The 21,023-nt window shown below is 49.6% G+C and overlaps 1 protein-coding gene across 1 annotated transcript; it reads right to left on the reverse strand.

Annotated features, from left to right (window-relative positions):
- Positions 1–2,163: 2,163 nt before the first annotated feature.
- Positions 2,164–20,781, reverse strand: LOC135814539 (uncharacterized). Its single transcript, XM_065327667.1, has 4 exons — positions 20,520–20,781; positions 18,907–19,288; positions 18,128–18,206; positions 2,164–5,315 (listed from the first exon to the last, which is right to left on the reverse strand). The coding sequence occupies exon 4, from the start codon at positions 5,282–5,284 to the stop codon at positions 2,717–2,719; it is 2,568 nt and encodes an 855-aa protein (XP_065183739.1). The 5' UTR covers positions 5,285–5,315; positions 18,128–18,206; positions 18,907–19,288; positions 20,520–20,781; the 3' UTR covers positions 2,164–2,716.
- Positions 20,782–21,023: the final 242 nt, after the last annotated feature.

Consider the following 21,023-nt stretch of genomic DNA (forward strand, 5'->3'; position numbering starts at 1 on the left):
TTGGATGTGAACCTGGTGTTGTTGTTGGATGTGAAGCTGGTGTTGTTGTTGCAGCCATGGTTGTTGGTCTTTCTGTTGAATCCAGCTCTGGTTCCGGTGGGACAAATCGACCGCCGCGGGTGCTCCCCACCAACACAGACCTCGAAGGAGGATGGTCAGGGGGAGGCAGAGGTGCTGTCACCACTCGAGGCGCAGCCCCATGCAAAGCACCCAGAGGCACAGACTGAGGCACACCCGAGGGCTGCACCAATGGCGGTTCCGCACGCACCTCCAAAGAGCTGCCAAGCTCAAGCCCGTCCAACACAGATGTCAGAGGGGGAGCGCAATCTGAGAGGCCCAAACGCGGGAGGCCTAGGAAAACCCATCACCTAGACGGCAGGATAGTTCCCTGCCGCTGTCTGCCGCTGTGAGTTACGAAGTCTGAAGAAAATGTTGAACGGCCTCTGCTGGGATGACGACTACACCATAGCTCAGTGGTTAGAGCATCGCTGGCTACAAGCGAGGGTCCCTGGTTCGAGTCCTGGTGGTGACAGTCAATTTTTTCTTCAGACTTTTCCCGTTTGTCTCTTTCCCTCAAACCAGGTAATAATAGTACTGTGATCAGAAGTCAGAACAAGCAACAAAGACTGAATGATACCCTTACCGGCCTACCCAGTCCCCTGAGTGAGGGTCTAGTCTGCATGTTGACCTGTCGTTGAACAATCCCCGCAGCCGTTCAGTAAGACTTCCACCAAAGACTTACTTAGTATTATAAGTCCATAGGCATAGGCATAGGCAGAAGAAGGTCGTCGGTACTGTCCAGGCATCCAGTCGCCCAGCAGCATGAATAATTATACAGGAGTCAATGCGCACGCAACAAAATAATGGAAAGATAACTTTGCGGCTTTTCGAACAAGATGACTGCGTCGCGTTCTCTACTGTCATAGGCGACCTATTTCGGCACAACAAGAAACTCCGACAGCGGAAACACTGACAGCTTCGTTGCTGCTGCCACTACTACTAGCAGTAGCGTCGTCTCCGCTCGTAACATCTATACTGGACAGCTTCCAGGAAGCAAGTGCCAAGTGGTTCCTGCTCGACTGACTGGTGATCTCCCTGGCATTAGTCTGTGTCAGTGACACGTTTAGTGCTAGACACAAAAGTCAAATTTTCGCATATTGCGCATAGCCACACGCAGACTCGTACCGATCGTCTACACACGTACGTACACAGCCACACTCCATCATCATACATCATAGGTCCGTTCATTTTTTTGTATTGAGATAATTGTTTCATATGTCAGCACATTTGCTTTGCCCGTACATGTACATCAGGGAGTCGTACTCAAACTAAGTTTGAGTACGACTCCCTGATGTACATGTACAAGAGGCTCCCCCCCCCCCCCCCCCGGCCCCCCATCATCATACTTCATAGGTCCTGGCAAGGTCGCGTGAAGAGCATGCTGCATGGACATGGGTAGGATTTTGATCATTGGTGTGTGACGTGACCGAGCTGCCAAGTGATACGTGTGAACAGACGTCTAGACTCTGTCCGTTGTTACCAGTTACGGAATACGGGACACGTTGATTGTCATGGGATCACCATGATCACATACCTACTGTAACCTAGGCTAGGCGCTAGGACCGTGCCTTGCTAATTCCAAGTCTTCGTTGTAGAAACGAATGTTCAGTTAAGTTGCAAGCCGCGTTTCGCTTCATCACCATGGTGATGTTAAGTTCGAGCACTGATTACGTGATTACATCATGCATCAGTTGAGATGGGTCGGCAAAGTCGCGGACCCGCGGCACTGCGGCGCACTTGCATTAGCGACTCACGCTGCACACTTTGCGCCCATAAGCGAATCCGTTGACTCATGTTCTATACTTAGCGCCCAAAAGCAGTTCCACTGACTCACCCAAGGGAATCCTTCGCAGAACCTCTATACATAGCTGTAGCGCAGGCCACATGTGACATAGAACATGATACTAATGACGTTGGATGCCATATTCTGCCACTGTAGACTCGAGTGGTATAGAAGGCGTGTTGTAGAAGAGCCCCTGCCGAGTGCCGTTAGTTTCATGCTAGATGATGGTCAGGCCTTTGAAAGTGATGCACTTTACACATTGCCATCTGTGCGCTGGCATCCTCACTGCCCTCAAGCAGAGGTTTTCACACGGTAAAGAGTCTAAGAAGAGGAAAGTAATATTTTGCACATACATGTACATGTACATGATGCACACAGCCAGACTGTTTTGGCCAATGAGGCCTCATCAGTGCAACTCCGAGCTTAAAATAGGATTGAACTGTCAGCCATGGCTACGAGAACCACAGACATTAGGACAGCTCGATGTACCAGCGCTGAGAGTGCTCAAACTACCAGAAGTAGCGGGCAAAGCACATACATGATGTGTATACATTGGACGTGATCACAAAGCAACTGGTGGGTCTACGACTCAAAGCAATCAAGCACAACATACAGGGGGCGTGAAGTCAGAATGCGAAGGCAATTAATTGGAAACCGTGATTGTAGAACAAAATTGTGAAGCATGCTAGCTTGGGATTTGCTCACCTGAAAGTGGATGAATTGTCTAAATATGGATGAATTGTCTGTACACACTCTACAAAGACTTACTCAAGACTTGGTGTTTTTTAATCATTGCAACAATAATACTGATAAAACTGATAATTTGACAGAAATAATGCAGCAGTACATACAGGTTCCACTGCCTTAATTTAATCAGGGACTTTCCCCCTTTTCCAGGTCATGGTCACTCCTCTGCACATGTGTCTGGGTAGTGGTGAAAGCGCTCAATGTCGCACCGTCACTACTTTTCTTGTAGCCTCCTGTCTGTATGGGAGGCAGGGGCTCAGAGGCAGGCATGACTTTGCGTTTTCTACGCGTGGCACCGTTATACAGATCCTTGAGAAAGGAGGGTTTGGGTTCAGTGTGCGTCTCACCTGCATCCAACTCGGTTGACGAGACCGCCGTGAGATTGGTACGGGAATGGCTGCTTTCATTCGAGCTTCGTGCATCAGAAGCGCCGCCATTACGGAGGAGGCTAGAGGTTGATCCAACTGCAGATCCAGTCTCACTACTGGCTTTGACGCGGCGTACAGTGATTGCTGGCAAGATGTCATATGAAGACGCTTCGCCTTCTAGGTTCTCTTGGCTGCCTCTGCTCTCTTCCTCTGCAATTCTTTCCTGTCCTTGAGGTGGTGGCCTCAGCATGGTCGACTTCACCACTCCTGCAAAGTCGCGAGGAGAATCTTTAGCGGGAAGGCCAATGCTACTAGAGCTACTAGAGCTATGCGTGCTGCTGGCTTTACTGCTCCTGGACAGTAGTGGTGTCATTGAGAGGCGTCTAAACAGAGAATTCGCCCGACCGCCATGACGGCTGGGCATAGAGGCTCTTGCACTGGCGGCGCGTGACCTCCGCTGCTTCCAGTTGGACAGCATGTCGGAAATTCGTTGTCTCTGCGCCTGCGCCTTCTCCTTCTCGAGGCGAGCTCGCTCATGTGCGTCGCTGATGATGGCCACGATCACAGTCAGCAGCACAAACACGGAAATGAATGTAAATACGATGACGACGGGTAGCGTCCAAGCCTTCACACGCCACAGCTCCGGCGAGATCTCAAACTCACCGAGCATTCCAAGCCACAATGTGCCAATGCAGTGAGCAATTGACTGGTACTGTGGAGCTTCGATACTGAAGACAATGTAAAACATGGACACGAACGAAGTGAAGACGATTGCAAATGACAGAGAGAAAGAAGTGAGTTCACGACCAGCTAGCTGTAGTGTACGGATCAGACCACTTAACGCTGGTAATTGTACAACAAACTTGAGCGCCGTGAAGAGATGCAGGAACACTGCCATTCCCAGAACACGACGTGACTCAAACCAGGAGTCAGCCGAACCCAGTGACTCAAACAGTATGACCATTTCTGTCTCATTGCTTCCATAGATATCTTGGGGAACTTCAGCAATATCACAATGCTCAAATGCCACAGCACGCCAGCGGAAGATCATTGATAGAAGCACACAGATGGCCCAGCCGATTTCAGAGTAGGTGAACGGGTGCAGCAGGTACTTGGACAAGTTGTAGTGCGCTCGCAGAACATGCCGAAACATGGTATACAGCACACCGGGTAGAACAATGAGATAGAGCAGTGTGAAAAAGTCCTTGTGTGTGGCCACAGGGATGCATTTGCCAGGAGGAAGATCAGTCCGGAAATCGCCGATCTCCACGTCGTTCAAATTGTTCATGCCGATGTAGGGTGGGCTGGGTACGAACAGACCACTGGTAGTTCTCTCAATGACAAATGTCACTACACAGAAAAGGGTCTTTGGAGAATCAGTTATGAGAACCTCAAATGTCAAGGCAACCATGGCTGTCTGATAATCAATCCAGGGATGGTCTGGGTTTCTCATGGCACTCAGCATTGTCAGTACCCGTCGTCTGGAGAAGTTTAGATCGAACATGACCCAGTGTCCTGCCAGTGGATAGCTGTACTCTTGACCGTGCAGGACAAGATCACTTGCATAGATTCTCTCTAGCGACAAGGACACATACGATGGGTTAACATAGCTGTAGTTGAGACTGGAGAAGGGTTTGGTGTCCTGCCGGCTTGACTGGCTTCGTGATTCGTAGCACTGAGATGCCCCTGCAATTAAGAGGCTCTTGATGTATTTGGAACATTCTTTCACAGGACTACGGAACTGCATTACTCGCATAGAAGATAATAAGGCCATTCTTCCAGGCAGTTCCCGGGAACCAAAAGATACCTCCAAGTTGTCATGGAATGTAAAATCCATTGTCGCTGATAACCAGTTGTGAATATCCTCCGCAGTCGATATATCAGAGTACCTGGCATTGTCGGGACCACCAAACACTTTGCGAATATGCTCCCCAGTGCGATATACCTCTGGTCCGGCAATAGTCACGGAATATACTGCAGCCACAAAGCCAGTGGTGATTATCACATAGTAAGCAAACTCTAGCTTGAGCAGGTGTTTCGGCCATTGCCAGTACCAGCGCACCAGTATGAGGGGAATGGCAATCAGGCTCGAGTACAGCGCATACTTTTCATTGAAATGTGCCTTGTTCAGTGTGCCATAGACGATCGCCTCCACAATAGCACCGGCACTTGCCAGAACGCCAGGGATGACTACACACGTAACTGTGAGTCTGAGAACATGAATATACCATGGCAGCTTGCCAATCCTCAACTGATCGTTGAGCTCATCATCTTTGCTGCCTTTATTGCCGGTAGCAAGTCCGGGTTCAGTACTACTGCTGGTCATTGTCTACAGGCTGTTCTATGTTACAGAATCCCTGCAGTAGGATACATGAAAGTAGAGAGATGAGAGAAAAAAGATCTATAGATAAATCCGCGAAGTGAGAGAGAGAGAGAGAGAGAGAGAGAGAGAGAGAGAGAGAGAGAAAGAGAGAAGATACACACACACACACACACACACTCACAGACACACAGAGAGAGTCAGAGAGAGTGAGAGACAGAGAGGCAGAAAGACAGCGAGAAAGAGACAGACAGACAGAAAGACATGCAGACACATACATAATATAGAAAGATACCCAATATAGAAAGATAGACAAACAGAGGCAAAATTGAAGAAAGGGCTAAAACATAATTATACTGGGGTCATGTGGCATAACCCGTATTCGACTAGACTGTTTGTTTCCAAGTTGATTGTTTCATTCTGTATGTTATAATTTTCGCGGATTCCGGTTTTTCTTCTGTTTGTATTTAGCCCTTGACCGGTTATTATTTTCCTTCACCTTATTTTGCGCTGCATATTATTATTTTTCTGGTTTTAGAGTTCGTACCGCTTTTTTTCAAGATTGAGCTACAGTGAATTTCAGCTTTGCCCGTACAAGAGGCTTATTACTTGTTTCAATTGCACGTGTGTATGCACACAATCAGAACTGTAGTGCCTAGTTATGAAAACGGATCGGATAATAGGGGAACCCTCGTCGTCTTATTACAGGGAACCCTATGAATGATTGACACAATTGAACCGCCAAGTAGAATTTTAGTGGATTGCATACACATAAATTCAGTGCATAAGTCACTATCCGTGACAAAGACACACAATGAGCAGCCAAGGTGTCTCCCACAGTTGACTTAGAACTAGAACAGTCTAATGATATGTGTTCTGGCTTTGTCTGACCTCCATGTTGTGTGTATATATGTCGTGATGTTCAGTGCTTGGTCTGCAAATAGCCCAGCATTCAGCCCATGTCAAGATCTACATAACAGCAGTTTTGTCACGGTATTGCATTGTACATCTACGGAGAAATACAATGCCCGAATTGGACGCCTTTGAGAAATCAAGGAACAAGCCATCGCAATGTGATTTTGCATTACATGTTTCGGTAACTGCTGTGGTGAAGCACAGCAGCTGATCAACAGTGGATCAGTGGAGTGGAAAGCCAAACTGACGGGGAGAGGAGGGGGGAGGGCAAGTTGTGCGTCTCTACAAAACAAATAATATTTGCGACTGGCACTCTCTTCCCTCTCTTCCCTCTCTCTCTCCCCTTCCTGGCTTTCAACTGGATCAACTGGCGGTAGTATGGAATAAAATTAATCCTCTCCAGCCTTTCCTAAAAACCAGGGGTATATGAGGGGCTTGGGAACTGGTACGACCAAAGGATGGAGCGGGCTGTGAAGGTCGGTCGTGGGGTCCTCCCATGGGAACATTTTGTAAAAAAAAGACACAAAATCCTGTGTTCTGGGTACTTCTGGCACATTTTTTTACAAATTTTTAGTCATAGAATTTTATGGTTCACGTGCAGATAAAATAAGTTGCCGTGAACCAAGTGTACCTGATAGCTGTGTCGAGTCCAGTATGAGTCAAACTCAAACAAAAGTCAAAGATCTGAGGGATCATTTATAAAAAGTAAAAAGGACCAAGGAACTACAAGTTACACTATAATATCCATTATCGCCTTCTTAGTATTTGACCCCACTAATTTCCCTGATACCTAAGCGGTCAAATATATCGCGTATTTGACTGCTTAGGGGTCGTCGCAAAAGTTTTTCGTCGTCCCTGAAACGAACATGATTCATTTGGGGGGGGAGGGGGTGCGAGCCAAAATCGCAAGTCGACCGACACTGTACATATGACATGTACATGCATGCGATTTTCGTCGTCCAGCATAGCAAGCTGTGTTCGTTTTAGAGGGAGGGGAGGGGGTCCGAGTACGAAATGAACGATGTTCGTTTCAGGGACGACAGAAAGCTTTTGCGACGACCCTTTAGTCAAATTGGAAAGGCTTCCTGTCTGAAGCCTTTCCATACTGGTACTCGATGTTCCAGTTTTGTGACACGAGAATGGCACGAGAATTAGTGTACCGCTGAGTGTACCGCTATACACGTGGTCGACACGTAGTCGACACGTTGTTGATACTTTTTTGACACGTGACCCGTCAACGGTCTGCTTTGTGCCAATGCCACTCGGTAAACGCCGATGTCGCGTACGACAAAGACGACTATCCCGTACGCGAAATAGTTGAGAACTGCGCATGACGTGGACCTGACGGCAAGGACAACTGCGAGGAGGCCCCTTTCGGTACCCCTGACGGGAAGGAGAACTGCAGAAGTCGACGAAGTCGAACGAGGAGGCCCCCTTTTCCGTGCCCCATACTGCAAAGTGCCATTGATGGATACCTTTTGCACCTGGAACGACCCCTTAAACGCTGTCGCGGCGACTATCCCGTACGCGAAATAGTTGAGAACTGCTAACGTGGACCTTTTGCACCTGGAACGGCCCCGTAAACGCTGTCGTGTCGGCGGAGTGAATGATTATGTGCAGGGTACTAGGGTGAAAAGAATTGCTGCAAAGACGTCCTCTCTACTAGGCTCTAGGCCTTTGCCTTTGGAGACATCGTCGGCGAACTGAATGCGCAGGGCGAAAAGAATTGCTGCAAAGACGTCCGCTCTAGGCCTTTGGAGGACATCGTGGGAACTCCTTCCGGTACTATACAAACTGCTGACGTGGCCGTGGACATGTACATGGAGAGTCATGGTGGGACTTCATGTACATGGATACATGGTGGGAATTCCTTCCGGCACCCTCGTACCGCAAAGCCAACGGTGGGGAAGGAGAAGTGCAGACGTGCAGGAAGACGAACGAGGAGGAACCAGGACGAGCGAGCAATGGCAGGCCTAGCTGGACCGTAAGTAATAGCTGAATTGTGCATGACAACTTGACATCCATGCGGCACTCGCCACTTGCCACTGCATATTTCTTGTCCACTAACAATGTCTCTCCTCTGCCCCCTGTGTGTCCACGGCCCTGTTTCTGAATTGGCCCGATGAATCGAATGTCTTCCGCAACTGGAACGGCCCCGTGAACGCTGTCGCGTCGGCGACTGAATGCGCAGGAGGGAAAATATTGCTGCGAAGACGTCTCCTCTAGACGACGGTAAGGCACCCCATTGATATGTTGCCAGTGTGTGCCAGGGTATCGGCGCGATGGTGAATGAGGAATGATGAAGGGTACGGTGGGACTGTAGACCTGTTACCTTCTACTAACACGTTATCAGGTGGAGAGTGTCTTGTACTCACGTTATCAGGTCGAGAGCGTATTGTAGTCACTCTCTCTATTCCTGTACTTCATTACGTTTAAGGTGTACGTATAACTTCTCAAAAAAATTTAATGGTCTACAGTCGTGTCGGAAGGGTACGGTGGGACTGTAGACATGTTACCTTCTAACACGTTATCAGGTGGAGAGTGTCTTGTACTCACGTTATCACTATTATCAGGTCGAGAGCATATTGTAGTCACTCTCTCTATTCCTGTACTTCATTACGTTTCAGGTGTACGTATAACTTTTCCAAAAAAAATTTAATGGTTCTCGTCTTCAGATAGAGAGCGTATTGCACCCACTGTCTAGTCTCTGTAGTGCATTGAGATTTTGTTGATCGAACATGAAATGGATACACAGACAAAGCCAGGCCAAGTACATGGCGAGATGTCGCCAGAAGAACGTCTTCAGGTAGAGAGCGTATTGCACCCACTGTCTAGTCGATTTTGTGGATCGCACATGAAATGGATACACAGACAAAGCAGGCCAAGTACATGAGAGAGTGGACGATGTGCAGATCGACACGGCCTGCGGGTACTTCATTAAAGTTACCCGTGACATAACTAGGATAAAAGTTAATCACTGCAAAAACATTGCCAAGTATGTGAGCACTTTGGACTTGACAGAAGAGTGCACGGGCGACGTTGACAAAACATACCGCGGTGACTGTCACTATCATGACAGCAGGGCACATCGCACGCAGCATCCCAGATCGTGTCGAATTGCGCATCACAATATTGCAAAATTGCTCCTGTGCATGCAAGTGGATTTCATTGCACTTCTCAGTTTGGGAAATGCTCTATTATGACAATTCTCCGTGTGAGTGCACTAGCCCTGAACAGACATGTAGGTGAACCGTTTGTGGTGTCTCATACAAGGGTGTCGGAACCGCACCGGCCGGGGCGGCCATGGCCGCCCCACTTTTTCGGCCGTTTTTTTTTTTTTTTTTTTTTTTTTAGCACACTGCAACAAAGCGCGATGATCTCAGCGCAAACGTGGCAAATCCTTGTCCCCGATCGTGGTTTGTTGCAGAATCAAAAGGCCATGTACACTAAAATGGCACCAAATGCCTGGGAATGCTTGCAATTGGCTTCAATTTTTGAATTTTTTTCCCGGGGGAGGGTAATGTTTGTCCCCGATCGTAGCATCTTCTTGGTTTTTTGCAGAATCAAAAGTCTTTCATTGTAGTTACCGTACACTGAAATGGCACCAAATGCCCGGAAATGCTTGCAATTGGCTTTCATTTTTGAAATTTTTTCCCGGGGAAGGACCCCCGGACCCCCCTTCCATGGCCGCCCCACCTCCAAAGTCGTTCCGACGCGCCTGTCATAGCCTACCTCACGACCTTCTGCTTTCTTTCTTCCGGCATCACTTGTATCTTGCAGGTATATCATCCCGTGACGACCACATTGAAGTCTGAATTTGAAGTGTGAAGATGCTTCAGCAACCACATCGTACTTTTCCATTGCTTTCATTGTGCTTCTACTGTGCATGTGTGTAACTTGTGGGGTAAACATGTGATGACATTGTATGCTGGCGACACGGTCAGATGTTCATGCGTCTAACGTACACCTGCATGTTATGCATTGAAAAGGGTTTGCCACTTGCGATCCTGGGACGAGTATCAGGTCCGCTTTGTCCTGTGTGGGCTGTATCAGATTGCTGTTCACTTCTCTATCTGTTGGATATGTGACTTTCTGCAAGTTTCTGGTGTATGATGGCCACGTCCTTGCTTGTCACTTTGTATGATATTACATTCTGTGTTTGCTGCTTCCATGGCATGGTCTGCAAACTGCAATCCTTGGGCAAATGTCATGTTTGCTATGTTGTGCTTTGGCCGTCAGCTTGTCTACACGCTGTAGTTGAATTATTTTTGTTTCACAACTGACTTCCTCAAGTACGGTGGCCACTGCTTTGCATGGCATTATACATGAAGAATTTCCTGTTCGTGTCGTGTGCATGTGCGTATGTGTGCGTGGCCACGTGTGTGTGCCATGTGCGTACACATGTTTGTGTATCTGTGTGCGGGGTAGCGAGGCGGGGAGGGCTGATATGTATCAGTGTGTTATTGCAGTCGCCTGGCTACATACAGTACATCGCGCGCGTGGTCATCATGTTTACCTTCGGGGTTGGGGTGGGGAGGGAACGGAAAAAGAGCTGAAATTATCCATATAAAAATCGCTCTGTGAGCGGTTCTGAAAAACCTTTACTGGTACTGCCCCGTCGTAAAAGTAAGAAATTAGAACTGGCCCATTGTCCCCCCAAATGCGAACTGATCCACCTAAATCGCGAATGACGGGACCCGAACGCACCAGTAGCACGAGGTTCCTACCTGTGGATGCAGATGGGGACGTTGGTCCGGACCATAGGCCATGTACTGTACTAGCGGTAGGCTTCCCTATCAAAATAATAAATTCTACTACTACTACTGGTGTTACCCTATGATAATTGCCGTGATCCTGTGCCCTCCCGACCTCGTGCTACTGGTGCGTTCGGGTCCCGTCATTCGCGATTTAGGTGGATCAGTTCGCATTTGGGGGGACAATGGGCCAGTTCTAATTTCTTACTTTTACGACTGGGCAGTACCAGTAAAGGTTTTTCAGAACCGCTCACAGAGCGATTTTTATATGGATAATACACATTATCACTCCCCCCTCACGTGACCGCGGACTCCTGCATATACACTCACACAATAACCACACAACTGTTTGGGGATAGCGCGCTTATTGTATTATGCCAAACTTGACACGCTGAGTCCAGCTTGGCTCAGCTGAGTCCCTAACTGCAATTTACTGCTCTAACATGAAGCCGTGCCTGGAAGAAGGGAAAGAGCGAAAAAAGAAAAAGAAAAATCTGGCCTTCTGCAAGCAATAGCAAGTAATGAGTGACGGCTGTGTAAGGTCGCACAACCATGCAGTCGACCGGATGATGGTGAGTGTCCGGCACACATCTTGCTCTGCTGCTCCACCTGCGCATACCTGATACGGTGGTGCGCTTACGGGCGGGCTGCCTGGGCCCCAGATGCCTCCTTGATGTGCCACGGAGTGCCGTCGAAGCACCTGTATCACTTCGGTGATCCAAATGCGAATGCAGCCTTGCCGGTCGCCCGCCGGCCTGACGCCTACGCGACCAGCCTGAGACTGGCCCTGCCGCATTTGGCGCTTCTAAACGCTGCGATCCGGTAGACAGCTCACTGGGCTGCCAAATACGTGACTGGCTTGAGGACAGTTCAATACTGGGCAGGGCGCCCAGCTCAGGTCGCACGCCGTAGCAGCGTGAGCTGGGCGCGGTGAGGGTTGGTGATAACTACAGTTTCCTCCTTCCTCCTCCGGAAGCTTCCATTTATCACTCCCCCCTCACGTGACCGCGGACTCCTGCATATACACTCACACAATAACCACACAACTGTTTGGGGATAGCGCGCTTATTGTATTATGCCAAACTTGACACGCTGAGTCCAGCTTGACTCAGCTGAGTCCCTAACTGCAATTTACTGCTCTAACATGAAGCCGTGCCTCCCAAAAATAATGGGGGTGGCCTCGCCGCACGCTATCCCCTATTCTTGGTCCCGTCGATCTCTGTGCTGTTCGCTGTAGACCTGTGATGGCATGCCTGATTCGGTATACAGTGAAACCAGTAGCTAAAGACCACCGTGACCAGCGACCAGCCTGGTACTACCGACCACTTCGCCGGGCACGGACGGTCTCACATTCATAACGGTTGTGCGGTGCAAGCCTGCAGCCAAGGACCACCTGCCACTAAGGACCGCTTTCTCTGGCTTAAAGGGGTGGTCGTTAGCCACAGGCTCAACCGCACATGTATCTCTTGCGGGTCAACCTGACCACCTTCCGGCGGCCTGGAGCTGCCGTCCGGGCACCTTCCTGGCCGCCAGATCCTGTGTCAGCTTGAGGGCGTCTACCAAGGGCATTGCCATGAAGGACTGCTAGGCTTTCCCCTGGTTGGTAGCTCCTGCTGGTGCTGGGCACTACTGAATACGCTGACGACTTGTCAGCTTCCGCGGGTAGTGTTCGCACGGGGGGATACCTGGGCGCCCCAAGCCGGGCAGACAACAGCCGAAGGGCTGTCGTGTTGGATACAAGTGTGACTAGCTACCCGCCTGGTACTATGGACACCTTCGCCGGGCACGGACGGTCTCACATTCATAGTTTGCGGTGCAAGCCTCCAACTAAGGACCACCTGCCCCTCAAGACCGCTTTCTCTGGCCCCAAGGGGTGGCCGCTTAGTCAAAGGCTCCACTGCACATGCATCTCTTGCGGGTCAACCCTGACCACCTTCCGGTGACCTAGAGCTGCCGTCCAGGCCCCTTCCTGGTGGCCAGATCCTGTGTCAGCTTGAGGGGGTCTACCAAGGGAATTGCCATGAAGGACTGCTAGGCTTTCCCCTGATTGGTAGGTCCTGCTGGTGCTGGGCACTACTGAATACGCCGTCACAACGTTTCCGCTTCCACGGGTGGTGTTCGCACGAGGGGGATGCCTGGGTGCCCCCCGCAGAGCCGACAACAGAGCCAAATGGTTGGCGCGTTGTATACAATTATTAGTTTCTCAGTTATTCTTGTATTTTGCCTCTTTAATAGGTCGATGACGGCTTCCCGCCCGCCGATCGTCCAAAAAAAATATGGGGTGAGGCCCCTATCCTGCAACAGGCAATAAATGTGGCCGGGAGTATGCGCTAAGGGCCAGTCAGGACCTGCTGGGTGCCCGAGCTACGGTGCTAACAAGCAAATGCGAACAAGCAAGCTCGAAAGGAGATCTTCGGTTGGACTCCCCATCTCAGCTGCAAACAAACCACGCTCCGAGGGAGAGCTGCCCCTGCATTTTGCAAGCCTAGCTGTAAATATACAAAGCTCCAAGGGGAAATGCCCCTGCATTTTGCAAACATAGCTGTACACATCCAATGCTCCCAGGGGAGCTGCCCCTGCATTTTGCAAACATAGCTGTAAACTTCCAAGGCTCCAAGGGGAGCTGCCCCTGCATTTTGCAAGCATAGCTATAAACATCCAAAGCTCAGGGGAGCTACCCTGCGTTTTGCAAACCTAGCTGTAAACCAACAAAGCTCAAAGGGAAGCTGTCCCTGCATTTTGCACACATAGTTGTAAGCATCCAAGGCTCCAAGGGGGGCTGACCCTGCATTTGCAAACATAGCTGTAAACATCCAAAGCTCCCAGGGGAGCTGCCCCTGCATTTTGCGACCACACCTGTAAACATCCAACTTCAAAAGCTCCCAGGGGAGCTGCCACTGCAGTTTGCAAGCATAGCTGTAAACATCCAAAGCTCCAAAGGGGAGCTACCCCTGCGTTTTGCAAACCTAGCAGTAAACCTACGAAGCTCAAAGGGGAGCTGCCCCTGCATTTTGCAAACATAGTTGTAAACGTAGAACTAGAAGGCTCCAAGGGGAGCTGCCCCTGTATTTGCAAATATAGCTGTAAACATCCAAAGTTCCAAGGGGAGCTGCCCCTGCATTTGGCAAACCTAGCTGTAAACCTAAAACGCTCTGAGGGGAGCTACCCCTGCATTTTGCAAACCTGGCTGTAAACATCCAAGCCCCAAGGGGAACTGCCCCTGCATTTAGCCAACATAGTGGTACACATCCAAAGTTTCAAGGAGTGCTGCCCCTGCATTTTGTCCGCACAGCTGTAAACTAGTTTTAAAAGCTCCAAGGGGAGCTGCCCCTGCATTTTGCAAACATAGCTGTAAACATCCAAAGCTCCAAGGGGAGCTGTCCCTGCATTTTGTCGCGTAGCTGTCAACTAGCTAAAGCTCCAAGGAGAACTACCCCTGCATTTTGCAAACGTGGCCGTAAGCATACCCAGCTCCAAGCCCTTTTTTTTTGTTTCTTCCTCGCAAACATAGCTGTAAACATACCACGCACTAAGGGGAGCTGCCCCTGCTTTCTGCAAGCATCGCTGTAAACGATTACATACAAGGCTCGGAGGGGAGTTGCCCCTGTTTTTTGCAAACATAACTGTACCAGGCCCCAAGGGGAGCTGCCCCTGAATCTTGCAAACATAGCTGTGAACCTACAAAGCTCAAAGGGGAGCGGCCCCTGCGTTTTGCAAACATAGCCGCAGCGCCGGGCATAACGCCACCCAGGCGAGGCGCGCTGCCCCTGCCTTGACCAATGCCGCCGCAAACAACACGCGCAAAGGGGCGCTGCCCCTGCATTTGCTCGCATAGCCGCCGTATCAGACCGCCGGGTCAGCCGCCATATCAGACCGCTGGGTCAGCCGCCATATCAGACCGCTGGGTCAGCCGCCGCCATATCAGACCGCTGGGTCAGCCGCCATATCAGACCGCCGGGTCAGTTGCCATATCGGACCGCTGGGCCAACTGCCATGTCGGGCCGCCGGGTCAACCGCCGCATGGGCTAGGGGCGCTGCCCCTGCCTCTGCCGCCGCCACAAACAGAGCTCAAAAGGGAACCACCCCTGCATTTGCTCGCAACGCCGCCGTATCAGGCCGCCGGGTATTCCGCCGCATGGGCGATTACGTAGGGGAATCGCCCCTGCCTCCGCTAGTACAACTGAATAAGCAGCATGGGCCAATCGCCCTGCCCGCCGGGTGCGCATAATGTGTGAGTGTGTGTGTGTGTAACGCACATACGCGTGTCTGAATATGCCCTGCGCGGTCGTGACGGATTAATCCGTCGCACCTCGGGTAAAGTGTTAATTACTGAAAGTAAAACAAGGTCGCCAGCCTGCCAACACCGGCACGTACTGCCGGCTCGCCGTGGTATCTAAACAACAATGGCAACGGCGACGACAGCCGCAAGGAAAAAGATAACAGCTAGCCATGTCCAAACAAAGCCCCAAAACAGCAAAGTAGACCCCACATGCTGAGACTTGGTGTAATGCCGCCTAGTACGAGTAGGAAGGGGAGGGGAGCGACAGCACTTAGAGGCGAAGCAGGGTGAGGGATGGAGGAGAGGAGGATAAAGAGAGAGAGAGAGAGAGTATGTGTGTGTGTGTATGTATGTATGTATGTATGTATGTATGTATGTATGTATGTATGTATGTATGTATGTATGTATGTATGCGTGGGTGTGTGTGTGCTTGCGTGCTTACCCACGTGTGCTGAGAGAGATAGACTACACAGCGAATGAAAAAGGAGGCACGCATTGGTTGAGAAGAAGTTCAGCCGGTTTGCTGCCATGATTAGTTGCTCCCGCATAGCATGAGTTCGGGACTAAGCCCAGTCCAGCAGCTGGATTAGGGAGCCGATGAGAGGAAATGGACTAATCGTCCGCGTGAAAGAGCGTCCGCAGCGGAGTTGTCCGTGACAGTAATATGGGTAGTCAGCGAGATAAAGCCTTGTGTTCTGCTACCATGCGGGGGCTGAAGTGGGCTGGTTCCGTCACGGTTGGATTTCGGCAAGTCCCGGATTTCAGACTGCTCCAACTGCCCTTTTGTCGCCGTGCAGTATGAATTTCTTGTCGGACTACTTAGGGCCCCAGAGGGCGTAAGCTCGTGTTGCAAGGCGCGATGGTTCTGAAAGTCTGCCAGGCCTCGACCCAGTAGATTAGAGATTCAGTTTTTCTCTTGCCAGAAGAGGAGCCGCCAATGACAATTCCGCACTCAGTGATTGCCATCGGATTGATCGATTCTAACACGTTTGGCTGCTGGCTGCGTGTGGGCAGGACAGGAAGGAAGCATTGTGGCCAGCTCGACGTATTCCGCACGCCGTATTGTCCTAATCGTCTCCCGTGCGCCAACACATGCGCCGGCCGGCATCATAGCGCCTCCAAGGAACTCAACTAAACTGGTCATACACGACAGTGTCCATGCCTGCATTTTCGGCCGGCATGCTCATCGCCCGAGGCTTGTTGGTCAGGGCCGACGCTGCCGTCGCCGCGGTCTCAAACGAGGAATACCAGCAATCCGCTGCTGAGTAGGATCCATGCTCAGGTACGGGTATAAACCATGTAAACCAACTAGCTTTAGAGCAAACGAAAGAAAAAGAAAAATCTGGCCTTCTGCAAGCAATAGCAAGTAATGAGTGACGGCTGTGTAAGGTCGCACAACCATGCAGTCGACCGGATGATGGTGAGTGTCCGGCACACATCTTGCTCTGCTGCTCCACCTGCGCATACCTGATACGGTGGTGCGCTTACGGGCGGGCTGCCTGGGCCCCAGATGCCTCCTTGATGTGCCACGGAGTGCCGTCGAAGCACCTGTATCACTTCGGTGATCCAAATGCGAATGCAGCCTTGCCGGTCGCCCGCCGGCCTGACGCCTACGCGACCAGCCTGAGACTGGCCCTGCCGCATTTGGCGCTTCTAAACGCTGCGATCCGGTAGACAGCTCACTGGGCTGCCAAATACGTGACTGGCTTGAGGACAGTTCAATACTGGGCAGGGCGCCCAGCTCAGGTCGCACGCCGTAGCAGCGTGAGCTGGGCGCGGTGAGGGTTGGTGATAACTACAGTTTCCTCCTTCCTCCTCCGGAAACTTCCATATATATTTGACTACTTATATTTGACTCCTTAGAATTTCTTGGACTTAGAAATTTTCTCTCCAACTTAAAAAAGAATTTTTTGAAGAAAGCAGAAATACACAAGATGGGATTTGAACCCACAACCATGTGAATCTCAGTTACTCTTCCTTACCACCCAGCCACTGTGCTACAATGCGGCATAGGCTATAGTATAATACTAGAATTACAAGGGTATGTCGTATATGAAGAGAAACTATTGCGTGGAGAACACGATAAAAAGATTATAGACCTCATAGTTGGTCTATACAGGATATATAGACCTCGTAAAAGACCTCGGGGGACCTCGGTCTTACCTCCTAACCGGTCTATAATCTATACGTAACACCACCAGTTACTAAACGATCATATTTAAACATAAGGTTATTATAGTGTAACTTGTAGTTCCTTGGTCCTTTTTACTTTTTATAAATAATCCTTGGCTCTCCATCCGAGTTCAATCTGAGGAACCCCGATTTTTTTATTACTGTTTTGCATATTCCAGACGGACCACATTTTTTTGAAAAGTGGTACGGCCATGGTCGTACCAGTCTTAGCGGGTGCTACGCCCCTGAAAGGGCTGTGGGGACGGAGCCATCCCAGTACCGTGACTTGATCCCAAGTAATCGAGAGTGGAACCTGTAGAGCACTGGACACACACTAGCTGCATTGTGGTCTTCTCGGGATAAGCGAACGACACGGGCCACTGTACATATTTAGTCGCAATGATAGTCTCATTCATAGTCATACTTCGAGTACTGATAGTCATAATGATGGAATATGAAGGGCATTTCTTTGCTTGCTACTGCCACGGTGAATATGACACCGCAAGTCAACACTGCAAATGCAGCTAACTTTTTCTCTCCCATTCTTGGGTTCAAACCATCTCTCAATCACCAACAGAACGTCTTCGGGGTGAGGGAGAGAACCCAGCAGTGAGCAGTGACCATCGCCAAAAGAGTAGATTTGCCAAATTGGTGCTGGCAACCTAAGCAATACCGGTACTGTAGTCAGATGTCTGAGCGCATGCAACAAAGACAGAGTGAAACTCTTACCTGCCTGGTCCCGCTAGGCGTGTTGACCTGTCGTTCTCCTAGCCGTACAGGACTTTCAACCGTAGACATAGGCAAGCTGCTTTTGGTACAAAGCAAACGTCAGGGACGTCAAGGCACCAAGCAGCACAGGAGTCAGACGAAACGACGAAGTTATGTTCTTATAGACATAAAACTCAAGCAAAAGCCATTTTTTCAAACAACACGAACTCTCTATAGCCCTGGCCAGACACAACAAGACAGTTGGACAGCGCGGGCAGTGTTCATTGAGTACCACTGTGTGTTATCATTGAGTATGACAATGGCAGTACGGGGAGTGGGAGATACACCGGCTGACATGCAGTGGGTGGAGTGTCCTCAGCAATCCAGTATACCATGTATACAGGGTGTACTATATACTTTACTGTGTTTTCATGACGGCCACTGAGCCACTGAGCCACTGTGATTGCCACTGAGCCACTGTGCCACTGTGATTGGACACCTGCTCAGTACTCCATCGGTAATTACCCTCAGGGAGAGAGTGTGAGTGTGTGTGTGTGTGTGTGTTTGTGTGTGTGCGCGTGTGTGTGTGTGCGAGAGAGAGAGAGAGAGGGAGAGTTGCATTTGGAGATCCTCATTGCAATGCAAGAGATGTCACTGGAGATTTGTTATGGCCAGCCTCACTCCAGGTGTAAGCTATACGCAAGACGTAACATTCACACTGTCCGATCAGCGACCACAGGCATTCTGTACGACAGCTTCTCAAGGATTAGGATAGCAACATTACACGCTTTGCAGCTCACCTGCCAACTGGTGACAGTTTCCACAGCTGTAAGGAGCTGTGTACACCAGGTACACATGGCAAATGTATGCCATGCATTGTCAGCAGATTTAATCCTGGCTGGTCACGAGAACGTTACTACTAGTCCATCAAATGGAGCCTAGTAGTGGTACTTCTCTTGTAGGGATGCGTCACAAAGATGAGACAGCACTCTGAGCTGCTTGACATCGCGCGATGCCATCACAGGCTGTGTGACTGCATACCTCCATGCTCCAGCCTGCCATCTTCCAGGATTATGACATGTTGCTTGTCAAACACTCTCCAGCTGTTTCTGATCATCGATTCGTGAACACCTGTGTCATGGCTGTAGCAGCACTGGTGATTGTGATGTATGCACCGAGCACCTAATAAGAATTAAGAGTACGGAAGACGCAGATTGAAGAATTGATTTAAAACATGCACTGGTATACCACAGTATAAGCACATCAACTACTACTAGTACTAGTAATCCATTTGAGCATGGCCGTGCTACATTGGTGCATCCCTACCACGTGACACGATCATCTTGAATTGATCTCGCATCGCTTAGTTGACGGTAGACTATAGTACTGAAGTATAGATATCGATCAGTGAAGTACAGCAATGTACCTGTACCCATGCACTCGCCCGTCATCATAAAACGATCAGGGTAGCTAGTGTAGCTAGGGTAGCTAGGCATTAGCTACCGTGCTGCTCAGTGAAATCCGGTCAAATGAATCACGTTTCCTCCCTGCATCAGTTTACATCCCACTGCCCAGAGGTCTAGGGCAGCACAGCACCCAGCATGACATTGACTTCGGGCCGTTGATCGGATTTCACCGAGCAGCACTGTAGCCGCTAGTGTGGGTCAGGAGACAGGAGACAATTTACTCGGCTTACCGGCATACTAACTTAGTACTACATCATTATAACAGATTTGTAGCGGGCATGGCCCTGGGATCAAGAACAACCAAACAGTATTTGCACATGCATGTACACGTACAAAATGTAAAAAGTGAAATCCAACCTCACGAATAGAGCAGAGTAATGTTAACTGCGTTCCTCTGCCAGGCCAAGGCCCTGGTCCCCCTGTGCAGCCCCTGAACTGCTACCCTTTTACTCTTGAGGTTTGGTGAGACCAACAATTAATGTCACATGCCATCTACAATGTATGCTACATCCACTAACGTTACTATGGTTACTAGTAGACAGTATGGTAGTAATACAATAATGATGACTTTCATCATGGAGAAAACAGCTGGTACATGGTTTCCACTGGCAAAGCATGCCGCACTATCATTGGATCCAATCATGGCATGAACAGCAGCTAGTAATAGTACATGTAGTACCGAGATATTCATCATGATTACGCGTCAGTGTGCCCTCTCCAATCTGATCTGTCCTGTTCCAGTTGGGAGTGTGCAGCTAGCTAGCGTGCTCCCTGTACTAATGGCTAATGCTACTATGTTGCCCGCCAAAAAATATTACCATTGCGGTACATTCACTGCGTCGTTGCTGGGGAGGAAGGGCCGCGAGGTAAGTAAGTAGTTTAGTACTACACTAGCAATGGCAACATACCACAAAGGTACCGTTTGCCACAACATGGGCATAACTAACCTGTCTGTCTCCAAAGTAAATGAAATGGATGGGCACATTCGTCACCGTCCAGCTCATCTTGAGGAAATTTTGTGCTGCGAAGAGAGCTTGACATTCACACAAGATTCAATTTTAGTACCGTGTCCCTATAGGCCTTAGCAGGCACTGTCCAAGCTAGTATAGTAGTAATTTAGCGAGAGACTACTGTACTGGTGCTACAAACTCGAAGCCAACAATCCACTTCAGATCAAATTTTAAAATCATTCTCTGCATGTGGAATGACTGAGGCTTGTGATTTTTTCATAACACGAACCGCAATATCTGCAGGTTGGTCTACAGTGTAGATCTACTAGGCTACCAATAGTACCATGGTATACCATGGTATACAGACATAGTCATTACAGTCGTGTAGTGTAGAACTAGAACTAACTAATTATTACTTAGTTACCTACATGACTGTAGTACCTGTATCTAACAGTACGTAGATCTACGAGGTCAATATGAAAATAAAAGCCGAGTAAAAAC

Source organism: Sycon ciliatum, chromosome 4 (assembly GCF_964019385.1).
Source record: "Sycon ciliatum chromosome 4, ocSycCili1.1, whole genome shotgun sequence".
In the NCBI taxonomy this organism is placed as follows: Eukaryota; Metazoa; Porifera; class Calcarea; order Leucosolenida; family Sycettidae; genus Sycon; species Sycon ciliatum.

Coding starts and splice junctions, on each gene's coding strand:
- LOC135814539 (XM_065327667.1), bottom strand. CDS start 5,284: ATGACCAGCAGTAGTACTGAACCCGGACTTGCTACCGGCAATAAAGGC.